This window comes from Lates calcarifer, linkage group LG14 (genome assembly GCF_001640805.2).
Source record: "Lates calcarifer isolate ASB-BC8 linkage group LG14, TLL_Latcal_v3, whole genome shotgun sequence".
Taxonomy (NCBI): domain Eukaryota; kingdom Metazoa; phylum Chordata; class Actinopteri; family Centropomidae; genus Lates; species Lates calcarifer.
The window spans coordinates 898,709-920,415 of record NC_066846.1 but is presented as its reverse complement, the minus strand read 5'-3'; the positions used below and the strand labels follow the sequence as shown (position 1 = coordinate 920,415).

At 40.6% G+C, this 21,707-nt stretch overlaps 1 protein-coding gene across 3 annotated transcripts; it reads left to right on the top strand.

Annotated features, from left to right (window-relative positions):
* Window positions 1–1,283: 1,283 nt before the first annotated feature.
* trappc14 (trafficking protein particle complex subunit 14) lies at window positions 1,284–21,685 on the top strand. 3 transcript variants are annotated; one of them, XM_018671101.2, is made up of 12 exons: window positions 1,284–1,843; window positions 5,248–5,331; window positions 6,919–7,048; window positions 7,310–7,396; window positions 8,075–8,195; window positions 8,967–9,114; window positions 10,222–10,283; window positions 11,016–11,188; window positions 14,096–14,238; window positions 15,665–15,855; window positions 16,225–16,389; window positions 19,800–21,685. In XM_018671101.2, the coding sequence occupies exons 1-12, from the start codon at window positions 1,679–1,681 to the stop codon at window positions 19,813–19,815; spliced, it is 1,485 nt and encodes a 494-aa protein (XP_018526617.1). In that variant the 5' UTR covers window positions 1,284–1,678; the 3' UTR covers window positions 19,816–21,685. The 3 variants fall into 3 exon arrangements, with proteins under 3 accessions (XP_018526617.1, XP_050931448.1, XP_018526619.1); XM_051075491.1 differs by lacking the exon at window positions 19,800–21,685 and adding an exon at window positions 16,930–19,094; XM_018671103.2 differs by having other exon boundaries at window positions 1,371–1,423; window positions 6,032–7,048.
* The last annotated feature ends 22 nt before the right edge of the window (window positions 21,686–21,707 follow it).

Here is a 21,707-nt window from a genome sequence, read left to right as displayed (position 1 = left end):
AACAGGGAGCTACATCCCTGTCTTATCTCAACATGGAATTCCCATCAAAACATACTGCTTTAGTTTTTTAGCTGCTAATTATCTCTAATGAAATGTTCATTAGTTTGTATACTTGTCTTATGGAATGGTCCCCCACTGCTGCTGTTTGGTAACAGCTGTAAAAAGCCCACATGGCTTAAGAGGGAGCTGTGCCGACTTTAGTAAGTTTACTTAAGATCTTAATGTAACTATTCCTCTATTCTAGCGGAAAGGCAAACATTTATTTTGACTGCAGCTATTGGGCAAATTCAGATTTGACATATAAGACGTGGATCAGCTCACAGAATGTGTTGTTAAACTACTTCACAGTTGATTAAATATTGGTATTTAATATATTATTCGCTGAATTAGCTTTGCTGCAACATTCAATTCCATTTAGGCAAAAGTAATCAGTAATGACAATTTAATGATATAACGCAAGGAAACAAGTCTTTGCTCACAATGGCCACTTTTACATTTGATATTTTAAGCACAGGTAGCAGATTTCCACCATATTTTTTCTTCTTTTACTTGTTCACTTTTTGTTTCTGTCATTTAATCAATGTATTTTTGTTAATTGTTGGTTTCACTTATCTGCACTGTGCTCAGTTCTTTGTAGAAAAAAAGATGGAGCCAGACTGTTTTTCTGCCGATAGATTAGTGTGGTCTGACGAACTGTTTCGGCCATCCGTTAACCGCCCTGTTTGTACTGCTACAAACAGGGAGAGGAAGCGAGGCGGAGAGGATGGATATCCACCGCTTAAATGTGGCCGTTATTATGTTATTTGTGATAATAAAATGTTAGGCTGTTTTCGTTAGCTTGTCTTCTAACAAACTGACATTCCGGTCTTTTTTAACATACACGAGACCGGTCAAAACGCTTCTTCCTCGGGTAGTTTTTAATGCAGCAGGTGGTCAACAGTTAGCTCATGTTTGTTAACAATACTCGATAGTTCTAACGATGGAGTCACTATGTGAGTATTTTATGTATTTTCCCGCCGCTCCAATATCGAGTCTTTCAGACCCGGCGGAGTACACAACTCTTCCGCGGCGAAATCATCTCTACCTTGGAGAGACTGTCCAGTTCCTTTTGGTCCTGCGGTCCCGGAACGCAGTGGGGAAGGATGACAACTCCGGTGTTTTACCCTGGAAAGACCTAGTGGGATCTCTGTCTGCTCTGGCGAGTGTGTGCGTGGCCGAGAGCAGGCAGCAGAGACGCGGTGAATGGCAGCCAGACAGCTGCAGCGAGGACAGCGGGGAAGAGGAGCTCGGGGAGACGGCTGCTGGACTCACAGACAACCGTGTAAGAAGCCCGGACAGCAGCCGGACATTCAGACAGTGCGACCCGCTTCTCATTCACAACAGCTCGGCTGATGGGCGACAGGGTGTGAGAGAACCGGTGAAGGTAAGATGGATTAAGAACGTAGATAAGAAGGGCTCAATTTCTCCACACCCTCCTAGAACAATGTATTTGGAGGACACGTAGGATAACTTCAACGACAAACTCACTGTCATCACCCTGGTCTACCTGCAGTCTGATGGCAAGTAACCTTCACACAATTTCTGTGCTGACGAGAAAACAAACCACAGTCATTTATACACTTCCTCTCTGCATTGACCGCGCTATTTATTCTGTGTTGTTTGATTCTCTCGGAGACGAATGCCTGCGACCTTTGTGCTGCCTGTTGCTACAATCTTTGAGCTCCAGATGTGTTCAGACTTGAAAAGCACAGTGAGACCTTCAGGGACTTTAACTCAGCTCCAGTGCTGTCTGCCTGCCAGGCTGCAGGCAGGAAGGAGACCCTCATATACTGAAACACCACAGGTGATTCACATTGTGCTGCAGACAGCAGTAGGTGGGCTTCAGTCCACATGTTTTTAAGCACTGTTTCAATTTCGGGAGAAAAAAGCCCGAAAGGCCGCAAATTCGGAAAAAAACCTCGAAATATCACAGAAGGTTTTTACCTTGGTCTACGGTGCAGAATTGTGTATTTAACAGTGCAGTGTAAACACCAATGGACCATGACGCACATGAATCATGTGACTTAACCGTCCACTGAGGAGACGAGAAATATCCGCAGATGAGACTGTAACATTCCTTTTTCACTTAAAACAATCAGAAATGCCACATATTTATCTTGTTCCCTACATTTTCTCACTCTTTGAGATTTGACTTAATTAGTTTTAATCACGTCATCTTAATGCGCCCTCTTCCTCTGCAATAATCTAATGACAGGAAATATGGGGCCACCAGCTGTTGATCAGGACGAACCAACTCCTAATATTCACTCAACAGTAGTGGATGGAAACATGCGTTAATATGTAAAGAAGTAAATACAGCAGCAGGCAGCTAACGCATTAAAAATGACCCTTTCTTCAAATATTAATGCACTGTTACTTTTGTTAAATGATTTTTTGAAAATAAAAACTGTGGCATGTGCAAAAGTTTGGCCACCCCTCTGCTTCCAGAGCCTCAAGATTTTTTGATTCGACTTTGACAGGACTTGTGGGCCAGGTTAAGGTCTGTTGTTAGGAATTGTCAGCTGATGACGTTCCAGAGGTGATAAATTCTCTGACTCTTCACACCCTGTGGTGACACTCAACAACCAAGGGCTCCTCTAAGCAACTGATTGAGGATCTGAAATGAAGAAGAATAGTACTTTATTGATCCTTGACAGGAAATTGCTTTGTTACAGCAGCGGCACATCAACCATCACCAAATATAAATTAAAATAAAATGAAACGGGAAAAGTGAAATCAAGAAGAAAGAAAAACAAGAGCCATACAAAATATACAGAATATACAGGAAGTTACAGAATATTACACAAGATATTGCATGTGTGAAAATAAACAAAATAGTGCACCATTAATATTCTAGAGAGCAGGCTGTATATCTGGTGATTATTGGACATTTTTGGACATTAAAGAGCCTGATGGCTGCTGGCACAATGGACTCTCTGTTGCGTTGAGTCCTGCACTGCGGAGGTAATCAGTCTGTGGCTGAAGGTGCTCTACCGAAACACCCTAAGGTCATGTAGCAGGTGAGAATTATTGTCAAGGATGCACTTCAGCTTACTGAGCATCCTTACCTCAGCCACCTGCTGAACTCAGCCCCGATGGTGGACCTCACTCTCTTAATCGGTTTGTTCGGTCTGTTTCTGTCCCTAGAGTGAGCCCCCTACCCCCAGCACACCACACCAAAGAAGAGTGTACTGGCCACCACAGACTGGTAAAAAGTGCACAGAAGAGGTCTGCTGATGTTGAAGAAAGTGCAGCCTACTTTGACCCTTCTTGTACACCACCTCCATATGGCTGGACCAGTCTAGCTTGTTGTTCATCTGCACTCCCAGGAACCTGTAGCTGGAAACAACCTCCACCTCCATGCCTCCAATGGTGACAGGAGCAGGCATGGATCTCTTCTTTCGGAAATCATTAATCATCTCCTTTGTTTTGGAGATATTCAGCTGGAGGTGATTGAGGTTGCACCAGTCCACAAAGTCCATGATCATGCCCCTATACTCCTCATGTCCTCCTCTGATACACCCAACAACCGCTGAGTCATCAGAAAATTTCTGAAGCTGTGATGCTTACAAAGCAGGGATGCTATAAAAGTTATCAAAGCATGTCTAGCTTGAAATTATGAAAATGGAGGATTTACTGAGTACTGACTTAGTAGGGTGTCCAAACTTGTGTACACGCCAAAGTTACAGTTGAATCTTTTCTGTTTTCTAAATTATGAATTAAAAAGTGATTGTAAAGTGCATTAATGGAAAGGTTTGTTTTTTAATGTATGTTAGCTGTAGGGGTCGTATTTATTCCTTGTCACTTCAGAATTCAACTGAACTTTTGGCCAGGGGTGTCTAAACTTTTGCATACAGCTGTGTACAGTACTGTGTGTGGTCTGGTCCCCACAAAGCCCTGACCTACCATCATGCAGTCAGTCTGGGATTACATGGAGAAACAGAAGACACACAGACAGTCTAAGTCCACAGAACAACTGTGTCAAGTTCTCCGAGATGCAGTGGTTCAGAGAAACACCATGTTATTTTCTGATTGTTTCTCTGATTGTTTTGTGCGAGGCTCAACCTCGGCCTTGGTCAAACAGACACAGACCTGCAGCTCTTTATATATCCATGACACTAACAGAGAGTGAGGAGATATATGGAGGTAGCAGTGTAACCTGGCTGAGTCCTGCCCTCACACCCTGTGAGCTGTTATTAGCTGTGGACTCAGCAAAATAAGAAGAAAACGCTGGCAGAGGGCAGGGTGTCTGCAGATAAATACACACTTCTACTGGTATTTTTGCATGACAACTTTATGATTGTAGGAAAAGCCTGCAAATCATATCTTTAAGTAAAATAAAAAAAACAGCTAAGTGGCAGCGTCAAGGCTTATGTACATGTTGAGAAGATAAATTGAGAGACCATAACTAAACCAAAACATACATTACTTGTGCAAAGATTGTGTGTCACAAGTTTTCCTCCAGCGTGTGCTCTGATGGGACAAGTTAAGTTTTAGTGCTTAAATAATTACTTGATTAACTGATTATTGACTCAAAATTACTTAACAGATATTTTGTAAAACAATTATTATTCAAGTTACTTATTGAGCAAAAATGACCAAATTTACTGGATCAGAATTTTCAAAAATATGATGATTTGTTGTGTATTTGTTGTGAAAAATATCACCGGAATGTTACGTAATTTCAAATCCTACCTGAGGAGTGAAGCCAATTAAATTTGAAAAACAGAAATGTTTGACTAATTAAATATAATGAAAGGTCTAAATAACCAGCTGCAACAGTCAGTCAGTACAAACTTGATTAGTGAGATTACATTTCTTTCTTCTTTTTTTTTTTTGTGATTTTGTAAACCCACCTGTGCCCACCAGATTGGATCCACCTTGGTGTGCATGATACCAGTCTAACACAAATCTGTGGACAGATGTTCTGCTGTTCTTCACAGATGATCCTTCTCAGCTGTTCTTTGCTTGAGGGGTTTTCTTGCTCTTCCCTCTGCTTTAAAATACTCAGGGGACACACCTGGCCAGGTCATAGACTAAACAATCAACTGAGAAAGTTAATAGTTAATTGTTGGTTTTTAGTTGCAGGTTTACTATGTGAGATTATCTGTATGCTAATTGATTTTACATATAGTTACCAAAGAGATGCTCAGTGAAGCTCTGAGTCCATAATGTTAAACGTTTTGTCCTCTGCTTGTCCTCCTGCAGTCTGCTCTGGTGTCGGATGACCAGGTTATCTTCTGTCTGACTGTCTCTTTGGACAAGCTGCCAGTCAACACACTCAAAGCCAAGGTCAGACACATCTTCATACTAAAAGGGTTGGGCAATATGACTATATACACCATGAGACAATATACAGGGCATTCAGAAAGTATTTAATGTTGCAGCCTTATGCTAAAATATCAAATATTTTGTCCATCAGTCTACACACAGTATCACATAATGACAAAGATTTTTTTTGTGAATTTATTAAAAAGGAAAACCTGAAATATCACATTGACATAAGTATTCAGACCCTTGACACTTGAAATTTGGCACAGGTTCCACCCATTTCTCTTCATCATCTTTAACATGTTTCTACACTTTGACTGGAGTCCACCTGTGGTAAATCCAACTAATTGGACATGATTTGAAAGGCACACACCTGCCTATATAAGGTCTCACAGCTGACAATGCATATCAGAGCAAAAACCAAGACATGAGGTTGAAAGAACTGTCTGTAGAGCTCAGAGACAGGACTGTGTCGAGGCTCAGATCTGGGCAAGGTTACAGAAAACTGTCTGCTGCATTGGAGGCTCCCAAGAGCACAGTGGCCTCCATAACTCTTCCTACACGGAAGAAAGTTTGAACAAACTTGCTAGAGTTGGTAAGAGAGGTGACCAAGAACCTGGTGGTCACTCTGGCTAATCTCCACAGATCCTGTGTGAAGCTGCTGGAAACTATTTATGTTGTTGTTTTGTTTCAGTCATTTCTCTCCTCTCCTCCTCTCCAGGTGTCTGCATGTGTTGCCCAAGTTCTGGTGCCAACATAAAAACACAAAAGGCCTTATATATAGATCCACTGTTTGGTTAGGTTATCCATTCTGGGCTACTGTAGAAATATAGCGACGAAATATGGCAGATTCTGTGGAGGGGGATCTGCTCCCTATGGAGGAGATGGCTATAAATGGCTCATTCTAAGGGAATGAACACACAACGATAAGTAGTTTTACATGGTTATACACTAATAAAAACATACCTATTTATGTTATATTCAATTTCTTCATCAGTCCTGTAATGCACACACACATTGTTACACAAATGTCCTTTAATTCAACCTATTTTACAGTAAATGTCTGGCAGGCTGTAAAAATGTGCATGCGATGCAAGGATTAACGTTGGACTAACTTATTAGATATTGTGTGCTATTTATATTTGTTTCAGCTCCAGTGTGGGAACATTCTAGCTTTAAGCTGTAGCATTTACTGATAGTATGCACACTCAAAGGTAGCAACCACACCGCACAATAACTGAATGTGCTAGACAAGGTTCATTCCAGCTTTTCATTTTGTCCATAATTTCTATCAGTAATAATAACACTGTTCATCCTAGCTGAATTGCTGAAATCTGGGATCACAGTGACAAATCTGATAGGTCAAGAAACAGGAACAGTCAGATGATCATATTAGACAATTTGGAAGAGAAAATGAAGGTTAAATGATTACCCAAACTGTCATCCACTATCAGCGAAGCTCAGTTTCGTCGTAACATTGCAATAATGGACTAACCCTAAACCTAATTTAGAATTTTCCTGTAAGAAAGCCTGATAATGAGCCTGTAATGGAATACAGTATAACTCTCTGGTCCTGTTGTGTGTTTACCTGCCTCTCTGTGGTGTCAGATCATAGTAACTGTGTGGAAGCAGGAGGAGGAGAAGGTGGAGGTGAGAGAACATGGCTACCTGACTCTTCTGCAGCTCAGGAGTCCAACACACACCTTCAGACAGGACCTGAGCACCTTCAAGGCACAGGGTACACATACCTTCTCTCTCTACACCAGACATAAGCTTGGTTGGCCAACAGAATTCAAATAGCATTCCATCATAAAACCTCAAACTTACCATGGTTTAAGAGTACAGAATTCAGGGGGTAAAACAAGTGTACAAAGTCAGTCCTAATGGATTACAGATTTCATGTCATTAGAATTGTCCCATCTGACAGTGACTGGATACCTGTAGTGATGTTAAGTGCCTGGTTTTAACTGCTGTGTCTTTGTCTTGTTTCCGTTCCCAGTCAACACCACCCTCAATGTTCTTCCGCCTCCCAGTGTCCAATGTCAGCAAATGACTGTCTCTGGAAAACACTTGACTGTTCTCAAAGGTAGACCAGCATCTCACATTGACACACTCACACACACACACACACACACTCACACACACACGCACACACACAAGCTAGCTACTGTCTTACCTGTTTGAAAATAATGACACCATTAGCCAGAGGACAGCTCTTAAAACTGTTACAAGTTACAGTTACAGTTACTCTTACCCCTTTTCCACCAACATGAAACAGGTTCCACTCTGGATTGTTCAGAACATTTTGAATACCAGAAAGAAAAACACAGTGTTTTGTTCTCAAGGACTCAGTATAAAACTACTACTGATTAGTTTAGTGGCAGAATTTGAGAAGTCTTTGGCCACCAATGGTCTTTAGCTCTGACTTTAACCTCTAACTCTTTGTCATGATAGGAAATGCACAGGTGTTACTAACAATATTAATGATGGCTCTGTTTTATTCTAATGTCCCTGTAATCCATGACAATGTGACAATGGGCCAGCCCTACCAGGACCCCAAGACTGAAGCAGCTAAATGGAATTCAGTTACCATTTATCGTATTATTTACACCTTTGTTTTTCCTTCTGTCATATTAGTGGAGGATGACACTAATTAATGCTCCATCAACCCTTCCCAACAACTGTAATCAGTATTAGAATGACTAGATAAACTGGTGATGTATAATGAGTTTTGCCAACTTTTTCCTCCCTCTTCTCCTCTCAGTGTTGAACTGCAGCTCTCAGGAGGAGGTATGTGTCAGAGATGTGAGGATTCTTCCTAACTATAACTCATCCTACCTCCCCATAATGCCAGATGGTTCGGTTCTTGTAGTTGACAATGTCTGGTAAGTACATATGTGCTTGTTATACACACATAAAAGAAATCCTCAGTCTGTCCATTAGCTGATTGGGTCAGGGTCTTGGAGGGCATCCCAGTATGCTTTCAGTAAAGTTGAGGATTGATTCTCTGGAAGATTCTCTTGTCCAGAACCTCTGAGATCATAGAGTTCACAGATGAACAGCCCTCCATTTGACTGCATTCACAAACTTGTTTTTTTGTTCAGTATTCTTACCTTGTTCTCCACGCAGCATGATACACATACATGATTTTTCATGCTAGCTGAGTGATTTTATGGATGGTAATATCAATGTATTGATTGGTCACACCGTCACTTTGGTCCAGAATTAAACTACTGTTGGATGGATTGGCATGAAACAATGGACAGATAATATCCCTATAGGATGTATCCACATGCCTTCTTCTGACTTTTCCCTTTGCACCACCAGCTGTTGACATCGTCAGATAGTCATTCCCCCATTATGACTTGTAATCACTTTGATTCGCCCTTAATTTTCCACCCTTTCCAAGCACTTATTTGAATAAGTATTTAATTAACTGTAAACATTTTCATTCTAAAATTAGAATGGTAGGATTGGAAACATGATTTTTGCAGTTTTGAAATGAGATAGAGCTTTGTTCTTCGGCTCATTCTGCTGACACAGCTGCTCAGCTCTTACAGACTTCATTATACTGTATGTGATCAAATGAGGAGTTGTGTTTTGTGTTCTTTAAAGTCTCCTAATAAACATTTCTCTGTCTCCGCTTCCTTCTAAAGCCACAAATCAGCTGAGGTCACCATGGCTTCATTCTGTCGGATGGACGGTGAGTCATCGCGCTTACCCAGCAAGCTCAGTGCCTTGGAGGAACAGAATTTCCTTTTCCAGCTGCAACTGCAAAACAAAGCAGAGGAAGATTCAAGTGAGGTGAGAGGACGTGATGGAGGCCACGTAAACTTCCTTCATATATCTTTTATTTAATCAGTGGGTCTCACTGAAGTCAGCAACTAGCCTAGTTTAGCGTGGGTTTAAATGAAATACAAATTTGTAGATGTTGCAAGTCACTTACTGCGCATAACAGTGCCAAGTGGGCTGGTTAGAAAACTGGAAATTATTTTATCCTTTTTTTGACTCAGGAGGTAGAGCAGGTCACTCACTAATCAGAAGGTCAGCAGTTTGATCCCTGGCTCCCCCAAGTGCCGAAGTATCCTTGGGAAGATACTGAACCCCAAATTGCCCCCGAAGGCATACCATCTGTGTGTGAATGTCACTGATGCCAAAGAAAATTAATGCACCCATCATAAGTTCATTGTTGTACAAGCCACAAACTGTGAAATGCAATACACCAAAATCAAAGACTAGAATTCCTTCAAAAGTGTTTTGACCAAATAAGAGAAGATTGATATTGGTGTTATTGGTGATATTGGTGCATAGTTAGTACTACTGTGAATGGTTTAACATCATATATTTTAGTGATTTTATGAATTTTTTATCGTCACCAAATCCCATGAAAAGACCAAAACTAATAGTGCCTCTCAGTACTTTGTGACTTCTGTATGCTGGCTCTCAGCCCTAAGCCTAGAGTGGGCTCAGGCACAGAGAGGGTAGTCAAGAGGAAAATCTTTAAAAACCAGTCACAAATATATAGTTTCATAAAAAAATAAATACAGTCTGTATTTCTTGTAGTACAATGTTTATGTGGAACTGAGTCAACTACAGTGTGTGTGTTGGTGATAATTAAGACACGCGTCTCACTGATGTGTTTCTGGACAATAATGAAGCTCTGGCACAGAGGAATAAGATATATCAGGCTTTGACCATACAGACAATACTTGTTAGCAAGATACATTCTTTATTTGTTTTTAATCTGCACATGCATTGGCAATAAAGAAATACAGAATACCAGACTTACTGTTAAAAACTTGTATTAATGAGACGTTTTTCAACTTCCTGGCACACTCTCTGTGGGAATAACATGTATGAAATCATTTCGTACATGTTATTTCGTAATGAGTTCATTGTATCTTTGTGTAGGGCTTGGAAGTCCCATTGGTGGCTGTGTTACAATGGTACACTCCAGCACTCCCTTTCACAAGGTAACTGTTCCGGTTTGGAATTTGGAATGTAATGTAATTAGCAAATCTCTACCTATATTGTTAAACAATGAGATAGACTGACAGTCAGTGAAAACACATCACCTTGAAGATTTGAAAATATTTTTCCATGTCTTCTGAAAAAAATAAGAAACATGATCTTGTTTTGAAAACTTAGAATTACCGAACTAACTCAACTTTTTTACTCAGTAATAAACAAAATAAAATGGTAACACTGGATCAGTTCTCATAACACTGCTCTGTTTTTTTTTTTTTTTTAGATTAGGTGATGGTTTTAATTGGCTGTCAGTGTATTTCAGAGTGCTCTGAAAACAATTTAGTAGAATAATAATTTGTTTTGTGGCGGAGTTAGTCTGTGCACAGTACAAACCCATCTATATGACATATTTGTGGTAGCTGAAGCTATGGTTTTTGTGTATTTGTTTTATTATCTTTTGTGTATTAAATATTTCAAATTCCAAAGAAAAATAAAATAAGATAAAAAAAAAAAACACATTTTGACAGATCTGTGATAGACCTTGTCCACAACAGGCATTTTGGCCTGTCATAGCAGGAAAAACAGCTGCATTCCATTTCTTCCCTGTATAGTTGAGTGTCCTGCATTCTGGCCCACTGAAATTAGTTTTATCTGTGCTTTCCCTGCTGTGACAAGTCAATATGTCATGAAAAAGGTCTGTTAAAAGAAATTCATATACTAGTTTGCTCTCTCTGCAGATGTATTTCTAGTTGGTACTCGTTGCCGAGTATCCGCTTGGATCGTCCTCAGCTGGTGATGACAGCTTCCTGTCCCAGTGCTGTCAGGCCACTGGAGCACTTCTGGGTAAAATACACCCTGCTGAACAACTTGCAGGACTTCCTGGCTGTCCGTCTGATCTGGAATTCTGAAGGTGAGGAGCAGACTCAACCATCACACAGTCACTTTGTACCTTGTACTAAATCACTGTGGGAAAATAAGTCATTTCATTACATGTTGTCCAGTTGGAGAGGCTTTTGGACAGGCACTAAGTTACCCCAACGTCTGGGGCTGAAAAATTTAGCCACAGCTTATGTGCCAAAAACTGCAGTTCCTTTAATGGCCACTTGAAGTTTGCTCCAAAAGCGAGTCAGTCCCCATTGACCCCTGTGATAAAAAGGAACAATGTTTGGAAATGAGCGTGGTTTCATCTAAACCACCCAGTTTAGATTAAACCACACCCAGTTTAGGTGAAACCACGCCTGCTCCTGTGTAATAAGCCTTGATAAGCAAACGTATACGGAGATACACTTCCGTTCCAATTAATTGGAACATTGTTTTTCCAACACACTTATGTGTAACAAAATCTCCAACTGAACTGGCATTTACTGAAATGGGCGTGGTTTCACCTAAACTCTGTTGGAACATCATTTTCCCTATCAGTGTCGTTGAAACCACACCCAGTTTAGGTGAAACCACGGCCACTTCTGTATAACGAAAGCCTTGATGAAATGGGTGTGTGCGGAAATGGGCGTGGTTTTCGTTTTGATGAAACCAATTACAACAAAAGCCACATTGAGTTGAAAGATTGTTTTTGCAGCCCAGTTTAGATGAAATCAAGCAATGGTATTTAGACATTTAGACATAAAGCAGGGTTTGTTACCATCAGCTCAAAGCACTTTACCTACATGAAAATTCAAGAGTTATGTAAAATGTCAGTATGGATTCATTTACATAAGAGAAAACTATCACTTTAACAGGCCTCTAATCTCTGACTGCTGTTTTAATGGCATCTTTTGTCTCAGATTATTTCTTGAAGAGTTCATCAGCAACTCAGCAGGTCGAGTAAAGAGTATTTCATCATGTTAATGAACCTAATAATCAGGGCTCCAGTTAAACAGTCTAAGCACAGAGCAGGTGCATTTAAAACCACTTTTGCTAATTTAATGGTGGATCAAAAGGATTGTACTTATAGTTGCTTACTTAATCTTGGTGTGTTTTAGATGTATCATGCAATAAACCATGGCAACGTCTTGGAAAACGTTGCCTTAAAAATGATCTGTGTCATTATAAAATAAATCTCACAATTCACTGGCAACCAGTGGAGTGAAACTAAAGTACTTGTAATGTAGTTAAATATTTATCTATGGGTATGTGGTGCAATACACGAGTGAGGTATATAGTATGTAATTTCACAAATCACTTGTGTAATAATCCAAGGAATGTGATAATAACTGGGGTGTGTCCTGCAGTCTGCACTGGTGTGAGCTAAAGTCAGCTACTCTGATCTAGCTGTGGTCATGACTGGGTCGATGTCCAGATGTGTAATCTTCAGCTTAGTCAGCATGGAAACATGTTATAGCAGCTTTTGATATGTGTAAGCTGAGTAAAAGCAGCTATGATGAAATCCAACAGTACAGTGACGTTGCTCAGAGGGGTCTAACGTCTGTATGAGTGGTTCCAGTGGCCACATAGACAACTGGGGACCTGGAATTGTCAGCTGTTGTTATTGTATGATAAGTAAGTCACTCCATGCGCTACTGCATGACTCCAGAACTCACAGACAGTGTGTTTTAGTTAGTCCAAGATTTGAATCACAGCGGAATACTCCTCTGCTGAGGTTACAGGACAACCTGTTGCTGGGAGTTTGACAGTCTGGTCAGTTACTGTCCCCATATCTGGATTCATGACAAAGAGAGCGCTAATGCCAGCCAGACCTCGTCCTTTCTGTGTAGGGTGAACAGACAGAGTGTGAAGGAGCTGCCAATGACTCATCAAGTGTTAAAATAACACAGTAACGTGATATTAAGTGAACTAATTTCCATTTCCAGAGAGCCTAGCCTAGTTTAGCATGGGTTTAAATGAAATGCAAATTTATTTGCACAAAGGGTCCTCCCAAATGTTTAATGCTGTAATAGAACAGATGCTGTAAGTCACTTACTGCGCATAACAGTGTCAAGTGGGCTGGTTAGAAACTGGAAATTATTTTATCCTTTTTTTGGCTCAGGAGGTAGAGCAGGTCACCCACTAATCAGAAGGTCAGCAGTCCGATCCCTGGCTGCCCCAGTCTGAGTGCTGAAGTATTCTTGGGCAAGATACTGAACCCCAAATTGGCATACCATCTGAGTGTGAATTTGTACATATGTGTTATAGGATATGGAAAAAGTGCTGTTTGAATGTGTGTGTTAATGGGTGAATGTGACCTGTAGTGTGAAGCGCTTTGAGCGGTTGATATGACTAAAGTATTACAGTCCATTTACCATTTACTCAGCAGGACAAGGGCCTTTACTTAACTCAGCTGCAGAGAGAACCAGGCCTTCATTTGAAACAGGTGTATATCAGAGGAATTCCTTTATTTCTAATGTCTCCTCTATATTTGACCACATTGCAAACTCAGCAATTCCTCCATGTTCCTCCAGATTCAGTACAATGTACATGTTGTATGTGCAAATGATTGAATGTGTTAATTTTGTGTTAAGCTAGAGACTTTTCACTCCCACTAATCACTTCTCGTCTGCTGTTTTTTCTCTTGATTCTTCCTAAACATCCTGCACAGATGTTTTACATTAGATATCCCTGCACTGCACTGTCTTGCAAGACTTTCATTTACAATAGAGAATAACAGAGATATACAAAACAGCAAAATAAAGGTGATTGGAGTTTCTGTGTTTTCACAGTATTAGACGAAGTGAGAGTAGAGGTCAGAATAACATGACCCTGACCTCCTTTGAGTCAACCAGTTCTATGTCTCAGTCTAACTTTGCGTTCTTTTTCCTACCTGTGCTTGTTACCTTCTCTCCTCCCACCACCTGGTACCTCCATCCATCCATCCATTCCTCAGCTCATAGTCGGGTGTATCAGCAGGACCCCAGGATGGGAGCAGTGGTGTGCCAGTCTCCCCTCAACAACCTGGGACAGTGTAGGAAGGGCTCCACCATCTCCTTCACTGTGGCCTTCCAGATCCTCAGGACTGGACTCTTTGAGGTATCTGGGTTGGTGATGTCATATAAGACGTAACATTAATCAGACTTTATCCTGCCAGCTCCTTGACAGCGAGCGAGTGGACCTGTTGATGACATTCTCTTTCCTTCTCTCTTCACTCACTATCTGCTTTCCCAAGAACAAAGCTGCAGCAAACTTCCAAAATCTCTGACTATGGGGACAGTGTGATAGTGGTAGTGCTGCAGTGTATTCAGAAAGTATTCAGACCCTGTCACCTTTTTCACATTCAGTAATGTTGCAACCTTTGCTAAACAAAATCAGTTTTCCACACCCAATACTCCATATTGACAATGCAACAACTGAATTTTAGATTTATTAAAAAGGAAGAACTGAAATATCCCATTGACATAAGAATGCAGACCCTTTAGTATGGCACTTGAAATTTAGCTAAGGTTCCTCCCATTTCTCTTCAGCATCTTTGGCTGTGGTCCAATAGCCAAAATAATCTCCTTTCCTAACCACTTTTCCTTGACCTCAGTGGACAGCGTTATGAAGTCAAGGAAAGATGCAAAGGAGAACTGATAAGGTATTAGGAAAAGAGAACCGTGTTATTTAGAGAATTCAACTGCACTTACACCAGGCTTTTTTAAACCAACTTGATTTATAATGTGGAAAGATACAGTGACAAACTCTACAATTCAATAAGGGTTCCTGTCCAAAACTAATAATATAATAACAGTGAAATGAATGTACAAGTTGAGACAGTTGAGCCATTATAAATAACAATAAATAGGAATTGTGCGACAGGTCCAGAGTAACTGAAATTCAGACAGAGATGTATGGTTTCCTGTTACAGGCGTTTTTACCTTATTTAAAAATGTTTTTTTAAGTAGAGGGTGGAAGGATTTTCAGATGTTTTGGATCATGTCACAAACATTAAGCAGGTACTCTGTTGCGTCTAATATGTATGTGGATCTGCCGCGGTGTAACTACGACAGTGCGTCACTTTAACGCTGCTGCAGCAAGGAATTATGGGACCGCATTCTCTCCTTTCCTGTCGTAAAGGAAGGTCCAGTGTTTTCCATGCTAAAGGAGATAAAATAGGAAGCACTGAAGCTCCTTTCCTTAACATTTAGAGAACTGGACTTAGCTCTTATCATGGCTGCCACTGACATACTTCTGGGTCATCTCACTCAGTTAGGAACCTTCCTAAGCTAAGTGTAACAACCGGGACTCTTGCTACAGCTGGTTGCCTGGTCAAACAGAGCAGTCAGGGGAGACAGCTTTGATTACAGAGGTGACCAAGAACCTTGGTGTTCATTGGCTGTGGCACACACTGGTTTCACATGATTTTATTGTTGTGAACAAATATTTTTTTGTTTTGGTCTACAGTATAAGTGCTGCTACATACAGTAAAACTCAAAGTGCTCTTCCATCTTGTCCCCGTCTATCCTGCTCCATGATGTAGTTAAGCCAGCATATGAAACTGAAACTCCAGTTCACGGCCTCTGTGTCCACTCCTCCTGCGGGGTCTCGATCATCACTGAGGATGAGTCCGTCATCGTCCAACCCCGCAGCCAGAGAGCTGCTAGAGAGACACAGCCTGGGCCGATCTCAGAGCTTCTCACACCAACAGCCATCTAGGTCACACCACATCAGGTACAGAGGATTTGTGTGCACCAGTATGCTGCTTCCACTACCTTTTTGCTAAGACTGAACATTATACGTGAAAGAAAAGAGAGCAATAAAAGCAAATGAGGTTGGCCTCTGACTGTAAACCCTATTGCTCAGCATCTCACCCATGGGTCCCCTCACCCTAACCCCAAAACTGATGTTCATTTTAGAAATGCAATGCAACTCTTTGGACTTATTGAGATGTTACAGTCCTTTCCAATTGGGTAAAAGCATCACATCACAAGTGATGTTTTTTTTAAAGACATAAACATTATGTAGGACATAAGAGACATTTACAGACAGACCTTCACATTCTTGTCAATCATCATGTCCATGCATCTGTGCTTGCTCTAGGTCAGGCAGTGTGATGGAGCATCGGGCTATCACACCTCCTGTGGGATCTCCAATGGGCAGTGCCCCCTACCTGACCCCTGACCATACTGTCATCTCACTAGACAAAATAGCCAAGAGAGAGTGTAAGGTGTTTGTGATGGAACCAATCCAAGAGGCACAGTGCAGGTAAGAAAATGGCATTAACACTGTGACAGTGTCTGATGAGCCCTCCATGATGACAGTTAACTTTATCAAAATCTAAAAATAGATTAGTCAGATGTAGTAATTCTTTACTTTTGGTGGATTCAGAATCAAAATACAGCATGTTTCCAGCAGCAGCTTTAAATTAAAGATTAAAACTTTGGGGAATCTGGTGTAAAACAAAGGTTTATCTTATATCTAAGATCTGGATCATGGGCAGTAAGCTTAGAATTCTTAATACAGTATATAACTGGGCTTGTACTTCACTTTTCCCACATTACAAGGACTTGATGTATTGTTCATATTCAGCTTTTGGTTCTAGAAAACAAGACAAAAACATTGGCAGAACAGCAGGAAAAAATTGAAGAATGTTGATGCCAATTTTACAAAGTGATGGAAACAGGGTAGAGTGCAGAAGTCATAAAAGCCAGGAAACCAAGCATACTCCACACTGATACAGTTCAGGTAAAATTCTTAATTGAAACCGGTCAAAGCAGTTTCTCTGCACTCTGTTTCTCTCATCAGATGACCTGGAGAGGAAGGTTGTGCTGAGGACACAAACATCAGCGTTTGATCCTTATGTCCACCCACCACAGTCTCATTTAGAGAGAAACAAGGTGTGGAGAGGGATGGGATCAGAGGCCAAAGAGGAGGTCTGGTGCTGATGTGGTGAGGAGAGAAGGAGAGAGGGTGGCGCTGGAGAGATGTTGCAGGGCAGAGATGAGGAAAGAAAAGCCCCTGTAGAGCCACAACAATTCTTCATTCCACTGGATTTATCATTACATTGGATGACTTACCTCTGCTGCTTCAACATTCCCATCATATTCCATCAGAGTTTTAAAATTATTTTTTAAAAATAACATTTTCCTCAAGCTTACATTTCATCTTAGTCATAGGGCTTTTTATGTTTCTTTCTTATGCCTGGGTGATTTTTGTTGTTATAAGTTAATGAGTATGAGTCCATTTTGTAATCACAATGTTTATTATTAGTATTATTAATGTATTTCTTCAAGCAAATGAATCTCATTTTTTAGGGGCTAAAAGTGCTTGAAAACTCTGAAAACTTTTATCAGATGTGGTGAAAGTTTTTATGGGTCTGGCAAAACGGCTCATGCCCCTCCTAGACACTTTCTTTCAAATTGGTCAGTGCAATCTAAAGACAAGGAGTTTTCATTGAAAGGCATGTCCAAGGTGGTGTGGCGAGTTTCAGTGTTTTGCCATGGAACAGGAACTTCTTGTAAATCAGATAGTTGTCCAGTCAGCCCCAAACTTCACGTTGTTCATTGAAGACATCTACATGACAATATTCAGTGATAGTTAGAGCGCCCCCTACTGGCAACAGGAAACAACATGTTTAATACTTCAATATACTTACCCCGTTGGGTTGAGCAGATCTACCACAAATGTGGTCAAATTATTATTGAGGCCATGATGATGCTTTATATTGAAGATTGTGAGTCTTCATCTAACGCTGTGGCAGCGTGATGCTTTGCTCTGAAACAGGGAGTTGTCATAACTTACATATACATTGTCCATATTGCCCCAAACTTCACGTTTGATAAGAGTCAAGGCCTGAAGACGTCTACATCTATGATGTTTCACTCAGTCATAGCGCCACCTACTGGCAAGGAAAGTAAGCCTTGTTTGACGATCACCATTTAATAAACCATGCTTTGCTCTTGGTGCATTTTCTATGGCTGCGTAGTGGACACAGGAGGAGATACAACATGTGCAGTACATCATGTCTGCTGCCCTGCACTCCACACAGGAAATGACATTTTACTTGTTGCACAGTGTACAGCACCCCTGACGTGTGCAAAGGTGTGAGGCCCAGCTCAGCTTAGATTTACATTGCATTACAAGAATCTTAGTGATCTTATCAAAGTATCTTATTTTTTTATGTGGCTGCTCTTGCGTCAGAGTGGATTCAGTAGTTTGTAGTTTTGATAAAGTCACATTTTTCTAATATGTTGTGAAATCCACTTGCTAGCTTAGCACAGATCCTGCAACAGACCTATTCCCACCTCGTGCACTATATGTCCCTTTTATGTTTCAATGAGCCAGACCAACCTCAGTGTTGGCTCTGGGTAAACTGACACCAGAGAAGTGGAGGTTGTTAAAGCAGCACATTAATGCCCATGGTGTCTGAATCACATGTTTGACACACACACACACACACACACACACACACACACACATATATATATATATATATATATATATAATAATTGCTGGAATATTCTTTATATTTCCTATGTTAAGGAACTGATCGGTAAACTTAAGGTTATAAAACTGAAATACAGGTGTTAATGTGTGTCTGTTTACAGTGGATGACAATTGCATCTCAACTCAGAACTGAAGGGTTGTATTGCACTGTTCCTATGAGGAGGTAGTCTTTACACTGGCTCAGTTCAGTTCAGTTCAGTTCCTCCCGCTTATTCCGGAATCAGGTCGCGGTGGCAACAGCCTAAGCAGGGGATTCCAGACATCCCTCTCCCTGGCAACCTTTTCCAGCTCCTCCTGGGGGATACCAAGGCATTCCTAGGCCAGAAGAGACACATAATCTCTCCAACACGTCCTGGGTCTACCCCAGGGTCTCCTCCCAGTTGGGTGTGCTCAGAAGATCGCCAAAAGGAGTCTCCTAGGAGGCATCCTAAGCCAGATGCCTGAAAAACCTCAACTGGCTCCTGGCTCCTAGAGCAGGGGCTCTACTCCGAGCTCCCTCCGGATGTCCAGGCTTCTCCTATCTCTAAGGTTGAGACCAGACACCCTCCGGAGGAAAATCATTTCAGCCGCCTGTATCCGCGATCTCATTCTTTCGGTCACTACCCAGATCTCGTGACCATAGGTGACAGTCGGAACGTAGATCGACTGGTAAATTGAAAGCTTTGCCTTTCGCCTCAGCTCCCTCTTTACCACAACAGTCCGGTACAGTGGCTGCATTACTGCTGGCTGATTTATTTAATTCTAATTGTCTTAGTGCTGCCTATTTATTATTAACAGAGTCTTACTTCAGGTTTTAAATGGATGCTCTTGTCTTTTGTTTGACCTCACACATACACTGCATGGTCTAACAGTGCATCAGTGTAGTATACTCACTTTGTTGGCCATTATTTGTCCCCAGCTGTGTAGCTGAACTGCCATTGTCAAGTGAATGAGGCTCTTAACAACACTGACATTATAGGACCATTACTCTGTTCACTCTAAGTCTTACTCAGGCAGTGTTTAGGGAGATCATGATCTTTTTAATACAGATGAAAAGATTCGATCACATTTTACAGACTTAAACCAGACTAAAACACAGTCATATTGTCAGTGATTTCATTGTAATTTTTTGGGTGTCTCCTGAAAAGAACCTGTAAACCTTATGTAAAACTTTCTTTTTTTCTTTCTAGGTGTTTTGGGTGCTGAGTAGGGGGAAAAAGAGACCATTTTTGGTCTATGTTGCCACAACTATTTCAATTTATTTAGTTCTTCAATTCCAGAGGAATGTTCTCAAGAGAAGTATTAAAATCTCAGTGACTGGACAAAGGACAGAAAGCTATATGTATAGAGAGATCATCTATATATCAGGTAGATATTAATTTATTCTTAAAACCTTTTACTATGTTGAAATGTTTGCCTGATGACAAATTTCATTGTTTTTCATACTCAACTGACCTGCAGGGTCTGTTGAGAACTCTCTCATATCAGCATTTATTAGGAGTGAAATAATTGGAAGTGTACTCAGTGAACACTGTCCCAATAACCAGTACCAAATTAGGTTGCTTTGGGTTTACAGATACACATCAGTAGGAAACTGTTGGACTGGTAAAATAAAACATCACCTGTCCACATTTTAACTGAGGTAAAATGACTGTACTGTTGAAAAACTGTGTCCAGCAGTAACCACACTTAGAAGTCAGTTTTATCAGGCAACACTTACATATAACACAGCTAATGCTATAGCAGAGAGACTGCTTCATCAGGTGAACACAAAAGGTCATTTCACTGGAAATTGTGCTGTAACAGCTGATGTTGTGAGTGTACACATTAACACACAGTCATACAAGTCCCACTGGTTTAGCCTGCTGTATTTGTCATTAGTTAAAATATTTTCAACTTAAAGCTTTCTGCTGCAGTTTGCTTATGTGTGAATTGCTGGGTACAGTACAGTTACAAAATCCTTGCCAGTGGCACCTTGATGCTGAAATGTTCATTACATTCCTAATTAGCTGAGTGTTGGATAGAGTGACAAACATACTGATGATTTACTGTAACTATCCTGAGACCTTATCAGAAATGGGGCTAAATGTGATCTTCATAGAAACTTCTATCTTATCTATCCAGTTGTTGTGATACAGTATGTTTGTACCTTTGTACATTCCAGTGTTGAAGCAGTTACACACTTTAGACATTACCAGATCCTTCATGCTGAGGATCATCAGGATACTGTTGCTGAACATCACAATGTTCAAAGTGAGGACCTCAAATGTGGGAAATTGTACAACACACACTGCCTTTGTACACTGGAGCAGTCCATTGAACTCTGTTGAGTCTGACTGAACACAGGTGCAGTTCTGTACAGTTTTGAAAAAACAAAAAACAATCTGAATGTTTCCTTTCATTTCATTCTTTGGTTTTAAACCTTCTTTCTAATGACTTAAATCTTTTAGTCATATTTAGTGTGTGAGGAAGATTATTGCTAAACCTTTTTGGTGTCAGATATGTTTTGGGGTGTCCTGTGTTCTGCCTACTTTAATGACAAATAAAGAAAAATGTCAGCTGCATACATTTCATAGTGTTTTCATTTCCCCATAAAGTATTGTGACATTAAAGTCTCCACACCATTTTTCTCTTCTAGCAACACTTCCTGAGATCTCATGAAATATTGATTATTGCCAACATTTTGCAAGGATTGTAAAAATGTATTTCTTTCATGGCTCTTCTGGGATTTCTATCAGTATACATTTATACTTATTTGGGACATTGAGTCTTCTAAGTGCTGAAATATTTGATAACAAATGTTACACAACTTCTATCTTGTCTTCAAATTCTCTCACATCTAACGGCTGTAGTCTGACATGGTAAATTGTGTGGACTAATCATGTCCGCCTTTTTCCTGCATCAGACGCATTACCTCTCTCTATCAAGTATTTTGCATCAGACAATCTACGTTTTGACCTGTTAGATGGAAATTCTGAGGATCACCAGACTTATCACGTGGTTATGTCTGTGCCAAATTTCACAGCAAACATGGCTAAAAATCCCTGTTGTGTAAAAATAAAAACTATGAGCTTGATCTGCTGTATGTGTGTCATTGG